The sequence below is a fragment of the Oncorhynchus nerka genome, linkage group LG23, assembly GCF_034236695.1.
Source record: "Oncorhynchus nerka isolate Pitt River linkage group LG23, Oner_Uvic_2.0, whole genome shotgun sequence".
Taxonomy (NCBI): Eukaryota; Metazoa; Chordata; class Actinopteri; order Salmoniformes; family Salmonidae; genus Oncorhynchus; species Oncorhynchus nerka.
Genome location: NC_088418.1, coordinates 563,215 through 583,220, shown reverse-complemented (window position 1 = coordinate 583,220; position 20,006 = coordinate 563,215). Strand labels below are relative to the sequence as shown.

Genomic DNA, 20,006 nt, shown 5'->3' with positions numbered 1-20,006 from the left:
CCTTTACATTATAGCATGGTGTATACCATTATCCTTTACAGTATAGCATGGTGGATACCATTATCCTTTACAGTATAGCATGGTGGATACCATTATCCTTTACAGTATAGCATGGTGGATACCATTACCCTTTACAGTATAGCATGGTGGATACCATTATCCTTTACAGTATAGCATGGTGGATACCATTATCCTTTACAGTATAGCATGGTGGATACCATTACCCTTTACAGTATAGCATGGTGGAGACCATTATCCTTTACAGTATAGCATGGTGGATACCATTATCCTTTACAGTATAGCATGGTGGATACCATTATCCTTTACAGTATAGCATGGTGGATACCATTACCCTTTACAGTATAGCATGGTGGATACCATTATCCTTTACAGTATAGCATGGTGGATACCATTACCCTTTACAGTATAGCATGGTGGATACCATTACCCTTTACAGTATAGCATGGTGGATACCATTATCCTTTACAGTATAGCATGGTGTATACCATTATCCTTTACAGTATAGCATGGTGGATACCATTACCCTTTACAGTATAGCATGGTGGATACCATTACCCTTTACAGTATAGCATGGTGGATACCATTATCCTTTTACCATGTAGAATGTATAGCATGGTGGATACCATTATCCTTTACAGTATAGCATGGTGGATACCATTATCCTTTACGGTATAGCATGGTGGATACCATTATCCTTTACAGTATAGCATGGTGGATACCATTATCCTTTACAGTATAGCATGGTGGGTACCATTATCCTTTTACCATGTAGAATGTATAGCATGGTGTATACCATTATCCTTTACAGTATAGCAAGGTGGATACCATTATCCTTTACAGTATAGCATGGTGGATACCATTATCCTTTTACCATGTAGAATGTATAGCATGGTGTATACCATTATCCTTTACAGTATAGCATGGTGGATACCATTATCCTTTACAGTATAGCATGGTGGATACCATTATCCTTTACAGTATAGCATGGTGGATACCATTACCCTTTACAGTATAGCATGGTGGATACCATTATCCTTTACAGTATAGCATGGTGGATACCATTACCCTTTACAGTATAGCATGGTGGATACCATTACCCTTTACAGTATAGCATGGTGGATACCATTATCCTTTACAGTATAGCATGGTGTTTACCATTATCCTTTACAGTATAGCATGGTGGATACCATTACCCTTTACAGTATAGCATGGTGGATACCATTACCCTTTACAGTATAGCATGGTGGATACCATTATCCTTTTACCATGTAGAATGTATAGCATGGTGGATACCATTATCCTTTACAGTATAGCATGGTGGATACCATTATCCTTTACAGTATAGCATGGTGGATACCATTATCCTTTACAGTATAGCATGGTGGATACCATTATCCTTTACAGTATAGCATGGTGGGTACCATTATCCTTTACGGTATAGCATGGTGGATACCATTATCCTTTACAGTATAGCATGGTGGATACCATTATCCTTTACAGTATAGCAAGGTGGATACCATTATCCTTTACAGTATAGCATGGTGGATACCATTACACTTTACAGTATAGCATGGTGGATACCATTATCCTTTTACCATGTAGAATGTATAGCATGGTGGATACCATTATCCTTTACAGTATAGCATGGTGGATACCATTATCCTTTACAGTATAGCATGGTGGATACCATTACCCTTTACAGTATAGCATGGTGGATACCATTATCCTTTACGGTATAGCATGGTGGATACCATTATCCTTTACAGTATAGCATGGTGGATACCATTGCCCTTTACAGTATAGCATGGTGGATACCATTATCCTTATAGCATGGTGGACACAGTATAGCATGGTGGATACCATTATCCTTTACAGTATAGCATGGTGGATACCATTATCCTTTACAGTATAGCATGGTGGATACCATTATCCTTTACAGTATAGCATGGTGGATACCATTATCCTTTACAGTATAGCATGGTGGATACCATTATCCTTTACAGTATAGCATGGTGGATACCATTATCCTTTACAGTATAGCATGGTGGATACCATTATCCTTTACAGTATAGCATGGTGGAGACATTATCCTTTACAGTATAGCATGGTGCGATACCATTATCCTTTACGGTATAGCATGGTGGATACCATTATCCTTTACAGTATAGCATGGTGGAGACCATTATCCTTTACAGTATAGCATGGTGGATACCATTATCCTTTACAGTATAGCATGGTGGAGACCATTATCCTTTACAGTATAGCATGGTGGATACCATTATCCTTTACAGTATAGCATGGTGGATACCATTATCCTTTACAGTATAGCAAGGTGGATACCATTATCCTTTACAGTATAGCATGGTGGAGACCATTATCCTTTACAGTATAGCATGGTGGATACCATTATCCTTTACAGTATAGCATGGTGGATACCATTATCCTTTACAGTATAGCATGGTGGGGATTAAACATGAAATCATGCGTGACTAAACCAGATCCATCCATCAGGATCAATATTAGTGATATTAACTGTTAGATCTGGTTCCATCCATCAGGAACACTACGCTCTTGCTGCTGTGGTATCACTTAAACATCTTTGGTCGTGTGTTTCTCCCCCCCCGGCCTTCCCTCCTCTCTCTCAGGTCTCCAAGGAGAACAGAGATGTTATATTACCAGAGGTTGTGTCAGCTCTAAAGGACTGCCTCAAACAAAGTGCTAAGTAGGTGGAAGTTATCCAAGGTCAGTGGAACATCATGGAGGGCATTCAGAAACACAGCAGCACTCTGAACTAGACCCTGATGAACAAGACCGACCCTGATGAACAAGACCGACCCTGATGAACAAGACCGACCCTGATGAACAAGACCGACCCTGATGAACGAGACCGACCCTGATGAACGAGACCGACCCTGATGAACGAGACCGACCCTGATGAACGAGACCGACCCTGATGAACGAGACCGACCCTGATGAACGAGACCGACCCTGCTGAACGAGACCGACTCTGAAGAACGAGACCGACACTGATGAACGAGACCGACCCTGAAGAACTAGACCGACCCTGAAGAACGAGACCGACCCTGAAGAACGAGACCCACCCTGATGAACAAGACCGACCCTGATTGGTGGATGTTGGCCAGCACTCTGAACCAGACCGACCCTGATTGGTGGATGTTGGCCAGCACTCTGAACCAGACCGACCCTGATTCGTGGATGTTGGCCAGGACTCTGAACTAGACCGTCCCTGATTGGTGGATGTTGGCCAGCACTCTGAACCAGACCGACCCTGATTGGTGGATGTTGGCCAGGACTCTGACCTTGACCGTCCCTGATTGGTGGATGTTGGCCAGGACTCTGACCTTGACTGTCCCTGATTGGTGGATGTTGGCCTGCACTCTGTACTAGACTGACCCTGATGAACTAGACTGACCCTGATGGATGGATGTTGGCCAATACTCTGTAATAGACCATGGCCACCTATCCATCCCCAGCTTACAATTGGCTCATTCATCCCCCCCTCCTCTCCCCTGTAACTATTCCCCAGGTCATTGCTGTAAATGAGAATGTTTTCTCGGTCAACTTACCTGGTAAAATAACAAAAAAATCAATAAAAATGTAATAAAACAATGATTTAATTAATTCTGAAAACTGCCACATTCAGTGCTTCAACCAATGATAATGTTGGAAGATTAGTGATGAATATAATTATAAAATGGAGAATAGTGTACAATAATAGACTATATCCTGGTCAATTGCCTGCACCAACCGTGGAACTGTGTGATTACATCGCCATGTGTTAGGGCTTGGTCTGCTCTCCTCTCCATGGCTATTAGCATGTCTTACTTCATATTGTCAACTTTACTAATGATCTTCATTAACAACCACACGGCCGTGACGGCGTTTACAAAGAAAGCAAATGAAGGTAAACCAAACAGTGAAATGACTGGAATGATAATGTGGACTATACCAACTGAAGGGAACTAACAGTAAATGGGCAGTTGTGTTGTTATCAGACCTACTGATGGTCCATATTGTTATCAGACCTAGTGATGGTCCATATTGTTATCAGACCTAGTGATGGTCCATATTGTTATCAGGCCTACTGATGGTCCATATTGTTATCAGACCTAGTGATGGTCCATATTGTTATCAGACCTACTGATGGTCCATATTGTTATCAGACCTACTGATGGTCCATATTGTTATCAGACCTACTGATGGTCCATATTGTTATCAGACCTAGTGATGGTCCATATTGTTATCAGACCTACTGATGGTCCATATTGTTATCAGACCTAGTGATGGTCCATATTGTTATCAGGCGTACTGATGGTCCATATTGTTATCAGGCCTAGTGATGGTCCATATTGTTATCAGGCCTAGTGATGGTCCATATTGTTATCAGGCCTAGTGATGGTCCATATTGTTATCAGACCTAGTGATGGTCCATATTGTTATCAGGCCTAGTGATGGTCCATATTGTTATCAGGCCTAGTGATGGTCCATATTGTTATCAGGCCTAGTGATGGTCCATATTGTTATCAGACCTAGTGATGGTCCATATTGTTATCAGACCTAGTGATGGTCCATATTGTTATCAGGCCTACTGATGGTCCATATTGTTATCAGGCCTACTGATGGTCCATATTGTTATCAGACCTACTGATGGTCCATAAGACACACCTCCATTAATACAGTGTATCTGTAGACACACCTCCATTAATACAGTGTATCTGTAGACACACCTCCATTAATACAGTGTATCTGTAGACACACCTCCTCCACACCTCCATTAACACAGTGTATCTGTAGACACACCTCCATTAATACAGTGTAGCTATAGACACACCTCCTCCACACCTCCATTAATACAGTGTATCTATAGACACACCTCCTCCACACCTCCATTAATACAGTGTATCTGTAGACACACCTCCTCCACACCTCCATTAATACAGTGTATCTGTAGACACACCTCCTCCACACCTCCATTACAGTGCATCTGTAGACACACCTCCATTAATACAGTGTATCTATAGACACACCTCCATTAATACAGTGTATATATAGACACACCTCCATTAATACAGTGTATCTGTAGACACACCTCCATTAATACAGTGTATCTGTAGACACACCTCCATTAATACAGTGTATATATAGACACACCTCCATCAGTGTATCAGACACCTCCATTAATACAGTGTATCTGTAGACACACCTCCATTAATACAGTGTATCTGTAGACACACCTCCATTAATACAGTGTATCTGTAGACACACCTCCATTAATACAGTGTATACCTCCATTAATACAGTGTATCTGTAGACACACCTCCATTAATACAGTGTATCTGTAGACACACCTCCATTAATACAGTGTATCTATAGACACACCTCCATTAATACAGTGTATCTATAGACACACCTCCATTAATACAGTGTATCTGTAGACACACCTCCATTAATACAGTGTATCTATAGACACACCTCCATTAATACAGTGTATCTGTAGACACACCTCCTCCACACCTCCATTAATACAGTGTATCTGTAGACACACCTCCATTAATACAGTGTATCTGTAGACACACCTCCATTAATACAGTGTATCTGTAGACACACCTCCATTAATACAGTGTATCTGTAGACACACCTCCTCCTCCACACCTCCATTAATACAGTGTATCTATAGACACACCTCCATTAATACAGTGTATCTATAGACACACCTCCATTAATACAGTGTATCTGTAGACACACCTCCATTAATACAGTGTATCTGTAGACACACCTCCATTAATACAGTGTATCTGTAGACACACCTCCATTAATACAGTGTATCTGTAGACACACCTCCATTAATACAGTGTATCTATAGACACACCTCCTCCACACCTCCATTAATACAGTGTATCTATAGACACACCTCCATTAATACAGTGTATCTATAGACACACCTCCATTAATACAGTGTATCTGTAGACACACCTCCTCCACACCTCCATTAATACAGTGTATCTATAGACACACCTCCATTAATACAGTGTATCTTTAGACACACCTCCTCCACACCTCCATTAATACAGTGTATCTGTAGACACACCTCCATTAATACAGTGTATCTGTAGACACACCTCCTCCACACCTCCATTAATACAGTGTATCTGTAGACACACCTCCTCCACACCTCCATTAATACAGTGTATCTATTGACACACCTCCTCCACACCTCCATTAATACAGTGTATCTGTAGACACACCTCCATTAATACAGTGTATCTGTAGACACACCTCCATTAATACAGTGTATCTGTAGACACACCTCCTCCACACCTCCATTAATACAGTGTATCTGTAGACACACCTCCTCCACACCTCCATTAATACAGTGTATCTGTAGACACACCTCCATTAATACAGTGTATCTGTAGACACACCTCCTCCACAACTCCATTAATACAGTGTATCTGTAGACACACCTCCATTAATACAGTGTATCTGTAGACACACCTCCTCCACACCTCCATTAATACAGTGTATCTGTAGACACACCTCCATTAATACAGTGTATCTGTAGACACACCTCCATTAATACAGTGTATCTGTAGACACACCTCCATTAATACAGTGTATCTATAGACACACCTCCTCCACACCTCCATTAATACAGTGTATCTATTGACACACCTCCTCCACAACTCCATTAATACAGTGTATCTATTGACACACCTCCATTAATACAGTGTATCTGTAGACACACCTCCTCCACCACACCTCCATTAATACAGTGGATCTATTGACACACCTCCATGAATACAGTGTAGCTATAGACACACCTCCATTAATACAGTTTATCTGTAGACACACCTCCTCCACACCTCCATTAATACAGTGTATCTGTAGACACACCTCCACACCTCCATTAATACAGTGTATCTATTGACACACCTCCATTAATACAGTGTATCTGTACACACCATTAATCAGTGTATCACACACCTCCATTAATACAGTGTATCTGTAGACACACCTCCTCCACACTCCATTAATACAGTGTATCTGTAGACACACCTTAATACAGTGTATCTATAGACACACCTCCATTAATACAGTGTATCTATAGACACACCTCCATTTAATACAGTGTATCTATAGACACACCTCCATTAATACAGTGTATCTATAGACACACCTCCTGCACAACTCCATTAATACAGTGTATCTGTAGACACACCTCCATTAATACAGTGTATCTATAGACACACCTCCATTAATACAGTGTATCTGTAGACACACCTCCATTAATACAGTGTATCTATAGACACACCTCCATTAATACAGTGTATCTATAGACACACCTCCATTAATACAGTGTATCTATAGACACACCCATCCATTAATACAGTGTATCTATAGACACACCTCCATTAATACAGTGTATCTATAGACACACCTCCATTAATACAGTGTATCTGTAGACACACCTCCATTAATACAGTGTATCTGTAGACACACCTCCATTAATACAGTGTATCTGTAGACACACCTCCATTAATACAGTGTATCTGTAGACACACCTCCATTAATACAGTGTATCTGTAGACACACCTCCATCCATTAATACAGTGTATCTGTAGACACACCTCCATCAGTGTATCTGTACACACCTCCATCCATAATACAGTGTATCTGTAGACACACCTCCATCCACACCTCCATTAATACAGTGTATCTGTAGACACACCTCCTCCACAACTCCATTAATAGAGTGTATCTGTAGACACACCTCCATTAATACAGTGTATCTGTAGACACACCTCCTCCACACCTCCATTAATACAGTGTATCTGTAGACACACCTCCATTAATACAGTGTATCTGTAGACACACCTCCATTAATACAGTGTATCTGTAGACACACCTCCATTAATACAGTGTATCTATAGACACACCTCCTCCACACCTCCATTAATACAGTGTATCTATTGACACACCTCCTCCACAACTCCATTAATACAGTGTATCTATTGACACACCTCCTCCACAACTCCATTAATACAGTGTATCTGTAGACACACCTCCTCCACCACACCTCCATTAATACAGTGGATCTATTGACACACCTCCATGAATACAGTGTAGCTATAGACACACCTCCATTAATACAGTTTATCTGTAGACACACCTCCTCCACACCTCCATTAATACAGTGTATCTGTAGACACACCTCCTCCACACCTCCATTAATACAGTGTATCTATTGACACAACTCCATTAATAGAGTGTATCTGTAGACACACCTCCATTAATGCAGTGTATCTATAGACACACCTCCATTAATGCAGTGTATCTATAGACACACCTCCATTAATGCAGTGTATCTATAGACACACCTCCATTAATACAGTGTATCTATAGACACACCTCCATTAATACAGTGTATCTATAGACACACCTCCATTAATACAGTGTATCTATAGACACACCTCCATTTAATACAGTGTATCTATAGACACACCTCCATTAATACAGTGTATCTATAGACACACCTCCTCCACACCTCCATTAATACAGTGTATCTGTAGACACACCTCCATTAATACAGTGTATCTGTAGACACACCTCCATTAATACAGTGTATCTATAGACACACCTCCATTAATACAGTGTATCTGTAGACACACCTCCATTAATACAGTGTATCTGTAGACACACCTCCTCCACACCTCCATTAATACAGTGTATCTATAGACACACCTCCATTAATACAGTGTATCTGTAGACACACCTCCATTAATACAGTGTATCTGTAGACACACCTCCATTAATACAGTGTATCTGTAGACACACCTCCATTAATACAGTGTATCTGTAGACACACCTCCATTAATACAGTGTATCTGTAGACACACCTCCATTAATACAGTGTATCTATAGACACACCTCCATTAATACAGTGTATCTATAGACACACCTCCATTAATACAGTGTATCTGTAGACACACCTCCTCCACACCTCCATTAATACAGTGTATCTGTAGACACACCTCCTCAGTGTATCTGTAGACACACCTCCTCCACACCTCCATTAATACAGTGTATCTGTAGACACACCTCCTCCACACCTCCATTAATACAGTGTATCTGTAGACACACCTCCTCCACAACTCCATTAATACAGTGTATCTGTAGACACACCTCCATTAATACAGTGTATCTGTAGACACACCTCCATCCATGTATCTGTAGACACAGTGTATCTGTAGACACACCTCCATTAATACAGTGTATCTGTAGACACACCTCCATTAATACAGTGTATCTGTAGACACACCTCCTCCACCACACCTCCATTAATACAGTGTATCTGTAGACACACCTCCTCCACACCTCCATTAATACAGTGTATCTGTAGACACACCTCCATTAATACAGTGTATCTGTAGACACACCTCCTCCTTAATACAGTGTATCACACTCCATTAATACAGTGTATCTATAGACACACCTCCATTAATACAGTGTATCTGTAGACACACACTCCATTAATACAGTGTATCTGTAGACACACCTCCATTAATACAGTGTATCTATAGACACACCTCCATTAATACAGTGTATCTGTAGACACACCTCCATTAATACAGTGTATCTGTAGACACACCTCCATTAATACAGTGTATCTATAGACACACCTCCATTAATACAGTGTATCTATAGACACACCTCCATTAATACAGTGTATCTTTAGACACACCTCCTCCACACCTCCATTAATACAGTGTATCTGTAGACACACCTCCATTAATACAGTGTAGCTATAGACACACCTCCATTAATACAGTGTATCTGTAGACACACCTCCTCCACACCTCCATTAATACAGTGTATCTGTAGACACACCTCCATTAATACAGTGTATCTATAGACACACCTCCTCCACACCTCCATTAATACAGTGTATCTGTAGACACACCTCCTCCACACCTCCATTAATACAGTGTATCTATAGACACACCTCCATTAATACAGTGTATCTGTAGACACACCTCCATTAATACAGTGTATCTGTAGACACACCTCCTCCACACCTCCATTAATACAGTGTATCTGTAGACACACCTCCACACCTCCATTAATACAGTGTATCTGTAGACACACCTCCATTAATACAGTGTATCTGTAGACACACCTCCATTAATACAGTGTATCTGTAGACACACCTCCATTAATACATTGTATCTGAAGACACACCTCCATTAATACAGTGTATCTGTAGACACACCTCCATTAATACAGTGTATCTGTAGACACACCTCCATTAATACAGTGTATCTGTAGACACACCTCCATTAATACAGTGTATCTATAGACACACCTCCATTAATACAGTGTATCTATAGACACACCTCCATTAATACAGTGTATCTATTGACACACCTCCATTAATACAGTGTATCTATAGACACACCTCCATTAATACAGTGTATCTATAGACACACCTCCATTAATACAGTGTATCTGTAGACACACCTCCATTAATACAGTGTATCTATAGACACACCTCCTCCACACCTCCATTAATACAGTGTATCTGTAGACACACCTCCATTAATACAGTGTATCTGTAGACACACCTCCTCCACACCTCCATTACAGTGTATCTGTAGACACACCTCCATTAATACAGTGTATCTGTAGACACACCTCCATTAATACAGTGTATCTATAGACACACCTCCTCCACACCTCCATTAATACAGTGTATCAGTAGACACACCTCCTCCACACCTCCATTACAGTGTATCTGTAGACACACCTCCATTAATACAGTGTATCTGTAGACACACCTCCTCCACACCTCCATTACAGTGTATCTGTAGACACACCTCCATTAATACAGTGTATCTGTAGACACACCTCCAGCGACAGCCCGCAACCTGAAGGATCTGGAGAAGGTCTACAAGGTCTATAAAATCATACAATGTGATTTTCTCTCACAGTTGAAGTGTACCTTTGATAAAAATTACAGACCTCTACATGCTTTGTAAGTAGGAACACCTGCAAAATCGGCAGTGTATCAAATACTTGTTCTCCCCACTGTATGTATGTATGTATGTGTGTGTGTGTGTGTGTGTGTGTATGTATATATATTAGCGGCTACTCTACTGGACCAGTCAACAGTTTGGACACACCTACTCATTCCAGGGTTTTTCTTTATTTTTACTATTTTCTACATTGTAGAATAATAGTGAAGACATCAAAACTATGATATAACACATATTGAATCATGTAGTAACCCAAAAAGTGTTTTGGCTAAAATGTCCTGGTACTGGGTAAAGTTCATGATGCCGTTGACCTTACCAAGGGCCCCGGACCAGTGGAAGGTCAATAGCCCCATAACATTACAGATCCACCAGCATGTTCTACAGTAGCTGTGGGCTCCTTTTGCTCCACTGGTCCGGGGCTCTTGGTAAGGTCAACGGCATCATGAACTTTTATCCAGTACCAGGACATTTTAGCCAAAAAAATGGTTGCCTCTGCACACATCAAAATCCACAAATGAATGGTTATTTGGCCACAAAATCAACATTTTGCAATGGCCACCTCAGTCTCCGGACTGAAAACCCATTGGAAACTGGTGGTTTGAATAGAAGAGGGCAATGGGCCACAATCCCTCCTAATGTGTTCTCCAACTAATAAAGCATTTTAGAAAAAGGCTCATTGCCGTTATCCTCACAAGGTGTGGTATTGAAAGGCAATATGTACATTGTTAAGTCATGCCAATAAAGTAATTTGAATTGAATTGAAATGTACTGAAAACAGGTGTGAATAAAAAGACGACTTTAAGGATCTGCCCCTTCTGTAGAGAGAAGAGGAGGTCCTAGAGGGTTTAAACTAAATCTTCTGTAGAGGTCCTTAAGAGGGTTTAAACTAAATCTTCTGTAGAGGTCCTTAAGAGGGTTTAAACTAAATCTTCTGTAGAGGTCCGAGGTTTTAAACTAAATCTCTTTATCTGAGCAGTTTATCAAAGGTGTCAATCATTTATCAAGGTGTCAATCATTTATCAAGGTGTCAATCATTTATCAAGGTGTCAATCATTTATCAAGGTGTCAATCATGTCAGGGCCCACTATTATCCAGGACATACAGCTTGTTTTACCTGTATTTTTACAGGTAAACCTCCAGGTGGCCCCCAACCTCCAGGGGGCCCCCAACCTCCAGGGGGCCACCAACCTCCAGGGGGCCCCCAACATCCAGGGGGCCCCAACCTCCAGGGGGCCCCCAACCTCCAGGGAGCCCCCAACCTCCAGGGGGCCCCAACCTCCAGGGGGCCACCAACCTCCAGGGAGCCACCAACCTCCAGGGAGCCACCAACCTCCAGAGGGCCCCAACCTCCAGGGAGCCACCAACCTCTAGGGGGCCCCCAACCTCCAGGGGGCCCCAACCTCCAGGGGGCCCCAACCTCCAGGGAGCCACCAACCTCTAGGGGGCCCCCAACCTCCAGGGGGCCCCAACCTCCAGGGGGCCCCAACCTCTAGGGGGCCCTAACCTCCAGAGGGCCCCAACCCAAAAATAAATAATAATATGAACAGGATATAAGCAATGGTGAATCGCAGGAAATCAGCTTTAAAACTGCAAGATAATATACAAGGCAGTAAAAACACAGCAGTCCACATGATACAAAACACATCAGTCCACATGATACAAAACACATCAGTCCACATGATACAAAACACATCAGTCCACATGATACAAAACACATCAGTCCACATGATACAAAACACATCAGTCCCATAAGCATTTTAGAAAAAGGAGCCATTGCCGTTATCCTCTGAACCAATCCAGATACAAAACACAGCAGTCCACATGATACAAAACACAGCAGTCCACATGATACAAAACACATCAGTCCACATGATACAAAACACAGCAGTCCACATGATACAAAACACAGCAGTCCACATGATACAAAACACATCAGTCCACATGATACAAAACACAGCAGTCCACATGATACAAAACACATCAGTCCACATGATACAAAACACAGCAGTCCACATGATACAAAACACAGCAGTCCACATGATACAAAACACAGCAGTCCACATGATACAAAACAACCAACAGAAGGATGAGCGTCTTAATAAGATATCAAATCTATCACCATGCAGTGCAGAAATCTCACACAGACATCCAAACTACACAGCATGGTTCAAACAAATAGATTAGCTACTGTATGTAGTAGCAGGTGTCATTTAATGAGCACCACACATTAATACACAAAGCCTGCTTGGTTTCCAATCCTTATTGAGTAAAAATACAGAGTACAGCAGCCCTCACATAGCAAACTCAAGACGTCAGAGTTCAGACGTGCTGCTATGATGTTAACTTCAGTCCGTTATAACTCAGCTGTCGGGCAAGAAAGGACTGTAAAAGTAAAAAAGGACTTCATAAATATCAAATAAAATTTTATTTGTCACATGCGCTGAATACAACAGTGAAATGCTTTCTTACAAGCCCTTAACCAACGATGATGCAGTTTTAAGAAAATACCAAAAGAAAGGTAAGAGAAATATGTGATTGATTGATAACAGCTTCAGTCTTTCTTCCCAAAGAACTTGTTGAAGACAGACTTCTTGCGTGGCGGAGGCAGACTGGACCTCAGAGATGGTTCCTGGTCATGGTGGTACATTGCTTGGTGCTGGTGAAGCTGCCTTCTTGTAGTAGAGTCCTGGTGATATGAGTGGTGCTGCCATCCATCCAGGAGGGGGCGCTGTGGGTCAGTGTGACTGGTGATAGATGGACCACTACCATCACAACTGCGAGTGGGAGAAGCGGCAGACTGCTTGTCTCCTATAATCATAGTCACGGAGTAGTTTGACCCACAGTCCAGACCCACTGATCCGTAGTCCCGGCCTCTGCCTCCAGGGGGCAGCAACGCTGGTTTAATATTCTGGTACCTTGCTGAGAGAGAAGAACATGTGCATAAATACCAGACAGATTCTTTTTTTTCCATTCAAGTCCTAGCATAGTTAAAGGTGCTCAGGTCTGAGAGAGCTATTGGGCTGAGCAGTGAGTGAGGCTGAGGGGAACTGGGTGGGTAGTGATCGTGGGGTGGTCAGGTATTAGGTGGCAGGTATTGGTGAGGTGAGGGGAACTTGCATTAGTGTCTGTGATGTGTTACTTACCTGAGGTAAATGAGTGACACTTGTTCACTTGACTGAGCCAGTCCTGACCACCTCTATAGACAGAGGAGAAAGGAGGAGAGACAGAGGAGTGGAGGGAGAATGGAGGGATGGAGGAGGAGTTGTGGAGGGAGAAAGGAGAGATGGAGGAGTGCAAGGAGGAAGGACTGTTCTCCATGTATCTACCACACAGTTTCTGTCTCAGGGAGTCATAGTTATCTTCTAGAGAGAGTGGGAGATAGAGAGAGACAGAGGGGGGAGAGAGAGAGAGACGGGGGTATAGAGAGAGTGTGGAACAGCGAGAGAGAGACAGGGGGGATAGAGAGAGTGTGGAACAGCGAGAGAGAGACAGGGGGATAGAGAGAGTGTGGAACAGCGAGAGAGAGACAAGGGGGATAGAGAGAGTGTGGAACAGCGAGAGAGAGACAGGAGGGGGATAGAGAGAGTGTGGAACAGCGAGAGAGAGGCAGAGGGGGATAGAGAGAGTGTGGAACAGCGAGAGAGGCAGGGGGATGGGGGTGGAACAGAGACAGGGGGGGGGGATAGAGAGAGTGTGGGGGAACAGCGGGGGATAGAGAGAGTGTGGAACAGCGGGATGGGGGATAGAGAGAAAAGGAGAGCGAGACAGGGGGGGAGAGAGAGTGTGGAGAGGGAGAGAGGTGGGGGTGCGAGACAGAGGGAGGAGGGGATGGGGGAGGGGGAACAGGCGAGAGAGACGGGAGAGGGAGAGAGGAGGGGTGCGAGACAGAGGGAGGAGGGTGGGAGGGGGAACAGGCGAGAGACGGGAGAGGGAGAGAGGAGGGGTGCGAGACAGAGGGAGGACGGTGGGAGGGGGAACAGGCGAGAGAGACAAAGGGAGAGGGAGAGGGAGAGGGAGGGAGCGAGACAGAGGGAGGACGGTGGGAGGGGAGAAAATTCAAATGGCGAGAGAGACAAAACATCCCTGGAGAGGGAGAGAGCTGAGGGGAATGCGAGACAGAGGGCTCAGGACGGTGGGAGGGGAACAGGCGGGGGAGGGAGCGAGACAGAAAGGAGAGAGACAAAGAGAGGAGACAAGTGGGAGGGGGAGAGGGAGGGGGAGCGATGGATGGTGAGAGAGAGAGAGGGGGAGGAGAGAAAATTCAAATGTTGTCACCATTTATAAGGAAGCCACAAAACATCCCTGCAATTCAAAGCAGTGGAAACCCAAGAGCTGAACCCTGAAAAGAGTCCTGAATGTCAGCTATTAAACAGAGACAGGTCAGGACCAAGCTCAGCGACCACCAATTGGATAAAAAGGGAGACACAAAAAGACATGGCTAACCAAAGAGGAGCGTCTTTGTGGTCACTGCTACACAGGGGATAACATTTTTTAAAACAAAATGTTAAAATTCAGCTAGGGCCAGAGCCCCAGCCTCATATGGACACATTGATACACCATGATCCATTGGAGCCTACAGACATGAGAGCATAGAACTCAGAGATAACCTATAGACCAATGTATCAGTAGGTCTATAACTCAGAGATAACCTATAGACCAATGTAGCAGTAGGTCTATAACTCAGAGATAACCTATAGACCAATGTATCAGTAGGTCTATAACTCAGAGATAACCTATAGACCAATGTAGCAGTAGGTCTATAACTCAGAGATAGTCTATAGACCAATGTATCAGTAGGTCTATAACTCAGAGATAGTCTATAGGTCAATGTAGCAGTAGGTCTATAACTCAGAGATAGTCTATAGACCAATGTATCAGTAGGTCTATAACTCAGAGATAACCTATAGACCAATGTAGCAGTAGGTCTATAACTCAGAGATAGTCTATAGGTCAATGTAGCAGTAGGTCTATAACTCAGAGATAACCTATAGACCAATGTATCAGTAGGTCTATAACTCAGAGATAACCTATAGACCAATGTATCAGTAGGTCTATAACTCAGAGATAGTCTATAGACTAATGTATCAATGTATCAGTAGGTCTATAACTCAGAGATAACCTATAGGTCAATGTATCAGTAGGTCTATAACTTCCATCGTTAACTAAGTAAAATACATCGGCCTGAAGCTGACATACAAAAATAGTAAAAAATATCCTGAAGAAAATTCTGGTTCTTTCATTCATATTCATCTATCTTCTCCGCCTGTCTGTCTCCCTTTCTAACGGTCTTGACCTCTTGCTAGTGAAGTGCAACATTGTATCAAATCATCGACTGGATCTGCCCAGAAGCTGTTGCTAGCGAACTTCCAACGTTGTATCAACGAGCCTATTCCCGGGCCCTCAGATTCCTGGAGCTGTTTTTTATGACGTTTCTGTGTGGTCACAAGTGGTCTGCGTTTTGTGAGGTTGGTTCTACGTACTGCCAAATTCTCTAAAATGACATTGGAGGCGGCTTATGGTAGAGAAATTAACATTCAATTATCTGGTGGATATTCCTGCAGTCAGCATGCCAATTGCATGCTACCTCAAAACTTGAGACATCTGTGGCATTGTGTTGTGTGACAAAACTACACATTTTAGAGTGGCCTTTTATTGTCCCCAACATAAGGTGCACCTGTGTAATGATCATGCTGTTTAATCAGATTCTTCATATGCGACACCTGTCAGGAGGATGGATTATCAAAGGAGAAATGCTCACTAAAAGGGATGTAAACAAATTTGTGCACAAAATGAGAGAGAAATAAGCTTTTTGTGCATATGGAACATTTCTGGGATCTTTTATTTCAGCTCATGAAACATGAGACCAACACTTTACATGTTCCGTTTATATTTTTGGTCAGTGTACACTACCAGTCAAAAGTTTGGACACACCTACTCATTCCAGGGTTTTACTTTATGTGTTACTATTTTCTACATTGTAGAATAATAGTGAAGACGTCAAAACTATGAAATAGCACATCTGGACTCATGTAGTAACCCAAATATATTTTATTTTTGAGATTCTTCAAAGTAGCCACCCTTTGCCTTGATGACAGCTTTGCACACACTTGGCATTCTCTCAACCAACTTCATGAGGTAATCACCTGGAATGCATTTCATTTAACAGGTGTGCCTTGTTAAAAGTTAATTTGTGGAATTTCTTTCCTTAATGCGTTTGAGCCAATCAGTTGTGTTGTGACAAGGTAAGGGGGTATACAGAAGATAGTCCTATTTGGTAAAAGTCCATATTATGGCAAGAACGACAGTCCATCATTACTTTAAGACATGAAGGTCAGTCAATCCGCAAAATTTCAAGAACTCAAGTGCAGTCGCAAAAACCATCAAGCGCTATGATGAAACTGGCTCTTATGAGGACCGCCACCAGAAAGGACCCAGAGTTGCATCTGCTGCAGAGAATACGTTCATTAGAGTTCCATCCTCAGAAATTGCAGCCCAAATAAATGCTTCACAGAGTTCAAGTAACAGACACATCTCAACATCAACTGTTCAGAGGAGACTGTGTGAATCAGGCCTTCATGGTTGAATTGCTGCAAAGAAACCACTACTAAAGGACACCAATAAGAAGAAGAGACTTGCTGGGCCAAGAAACACGATGTCATGACTGTCCAGTAGAATCCAAATAGTTCAGATCATGTTTGCAATGAATAACTTCAATCAGACCTCCTCAGTCGTAGAGGGGGAAGGAAAGAACTAGAGGGGATTAACAACTCACCTGTAGAGGGGGAAGGAAAGAACTAGAGGGGATTAACAACTCACCTGTAGAGGGGGAAGGAAAGAACTAGAGGGGATTAACAACTCACTCGTAGAGGGGGAAGGAAAGAACTAGAGGGGATTAACAACTCACCTGTAGAGGGGGAAGGAAAGAACTAGAGGGGATTAACAACTCACCTGTAGAGGGGGAAGGAAAGAACTAGAGGGGATTAACAACTCACCTGTAGAGGGGGAAGGAAAGAACTAGAGGGGATTAACAACTCACTCGTAGAGGGGGAAGGAAAGAACTAGAGGGGATTAACAACTCACCCGTAGAGGGGGAAGGAAAGAACTAGAGGGGATTAACAACTCACCCGTAGAGGGGAAGGAAAGAACTAGAGGGATTAACAACTCACCCGTAGAGGGGAGGGGAAGGAAAAGAAACTAGAGGGGATTAACAACTCACCCGTAGAGGGGGAAGGAAAGAACTAGAGGGGATTAACAACTCACCCGTAGAGGGGGAAGGAAAGAACTAGAGGGGATTAACAACTCACCCGTAGAGGGGGAAGGAAAGAACTAGAGGGGATTAACAACTCACCCGTAGAGGGGGAAGGAAAGAACTAGAGGGGATTAACAACTCACCCGTAGAGGGGGAAGGAAAGAACTAGAGGGGATTAACAACTCACGTCCTGTTGTAAATCAAGGGAGAAGATCCAGGCCTGCCCTCTCCAAATTCACCAAAGGAATGTGCTTTGTCTCCACAGACCTTTTCCTGCAGAAACTCTAACACGTTCAAAAGCAACTACTGGAACTATATTTCTAACATAGAAGGTGGGAAATGGTCAGAGGTCATCTATAGAACACTAATGTCATTTTGTTTGTTATTTTGTGATGTTATTAAAAATATTATAAAGGAAAATACTGTAAATTGGAAAGTATACCCACTACATATATGAGGTTTCCATACTATGCATTGTGCATATAATATGAACAATTTTGAAAGCATTTTTTTTTTTAAAGAGGGATGTGATTTTAGAATCTATAAGAGATAATTGTTTTCCACAACTTCGTACAGTGAGCACCGCCCCGAGAACGTGTCACCCTGCCGGAACCACCCCTTTCAAGCAAAAGGCCATGTTAGACCATAAAAACGTTGTGCTGCAGCTGCTTGTTTAAAGTGGTTTGAACTTTGACTCTCAACACGAGGTGGAAACGATAAACTCACCTCCAGGACAATCTCTGGTACAGCTGATTAGCTGTCCTAAATAAAGTATCTTCGAAAGCAAATTTAAGTAGGACCATCCTGTTAGTCTGCTCAAACCATCGTGTTACGCGACTCTCGTCACCACATCGAACCATTGCTAGCCTATCTTCAAAGAAGCATCTTCAAGAGCGAATTGGAAGGAAAATCAACTCTGTAGTTCTGTTCAGGACTTCACAACAAGTCACCGAATACCAGACAACTACGAAGAAGGACAACAGTAGATTGGAACCATTTCGGACAATCGGACACTTACAAGCGTACCGCAAAAAGGCCCAGCCCCCTTTCCAAGACTACCCTGTTCACAGAGAGACCCGCTGCGGACCAAGGCATTTCATGTGAATACATTCATGATTTCTTACTCAAAGCGGGTTGCAGTTTGTAACCCGTATAAGTATATAGTGACAGTGGCCACACAGTTCTGATAAGCTACTGCTGTTCAATGAGACCATAGGAACATGGCAGTAGCTGTCACTGAGTGCTTCTCTGAGTCCACCTAGTGGTAACTTCTATACCTGCACCGTCTCCATTTGACAGGACATCAAACAGGTATTCTACGAAGCAGTGGTTCCCAAACTTTTTTTTTGCCCTGGCACACGTTGATGTGATGTGACATTCTGCGTCACACCTAAAAAAGGCCTAATCATTTATTTTGGTGGTAATGACCTCCATCTCATCTCATCCATACTGCAAACAATCTATTTTCTGTGCATTTTTTATTTGCACATTAAATAGGGTTTATGTTGAAATTGTCATAGTATGTATTGATAGTTATTCACAATGGATGGGGCGGCAGGGTAGCCTAGTGGTTAGAGTGTTGGACTAGTAACCAAAAGGTTGCAAGTTCGAATCCCCGAGCTGACAAGGTACAAATCTGTCGTTCTGCCCCTGAACAGGCAGTTAACCCACTGTTCCTAGGC

General features: G+C 42.7%; 2 protein-coding genes and 1 long non-coding RNA gene across 4 annotated transcripts in view; 1 reads left to right on the top strand and 2 right to left on the bottom strand.

Annotated features, from left to right (window-relative positions):
* ntpcr (nucleoside-triphosphatase, cancer-related) overlaps positions 1 to 12,569 on the top strand; it is a 35,532-nt gene extending 22,963 nt beyond the window's left edge. Inside the window, exon 5 of one of the 2 annotated variants that reach the window (XM_065007764.1) lies at positions 12,204 to 12,569. In XM_065007764.1, the coding sequence (XP_064863836.1) occupies positions 12,204 to 12,446 (243 nt within the window). In that variant the 3' untranslated portion in view covers positions 12,447 to 12,569. Of the gene's footprint in view, positions 1 to 2,666; positions 3,652 to 12,203 lie in introns of those variants that run through there. The other variant, XM_065007765.1, reaches the window with a different exon arrangement.
* Positions 11,226 to 12,816, bottom strand: LOC135563925 (uncharacterized). The gene is made up of 2 exons (XR_010460643.1): positions 12,563 to 12,816; positions 11,226 to 12,510 (listed from the first exon to the last, which is right to left on the bottom strand). It is a non-coding gene; the product is annotated as an uncharacterized LOC135563925 (long non-coding RNA).
* Positions 12,817 to 13,485: 669 nt separating this feature from the next.
* The window catches only part of LOC135563923 (uncharacterized), a 32,839-nt gene continuing 26,318 nt past the window's right edge, over positions 13,486 to 20,006 (bottom strand). The window contains exons 7-8 of the mRNA XM_065007761.1: positions 14,219 to 14,434; positions 13,486 to 13,994 (exon numbers count right to left, since the gene is read on the bottom strand). Of these exons, the coding sequence (XP_064863833.1) occupies positions 13,627 to 13,994; positions 14,219 to 14,434 (584 nt within the window). The 3' untranslated portion in view covers positions 13,486 to 13,626. The remainder of the gene's footprint in view (positions 13,995 to 14,218; positions 14,435 to 20,006) is intronic.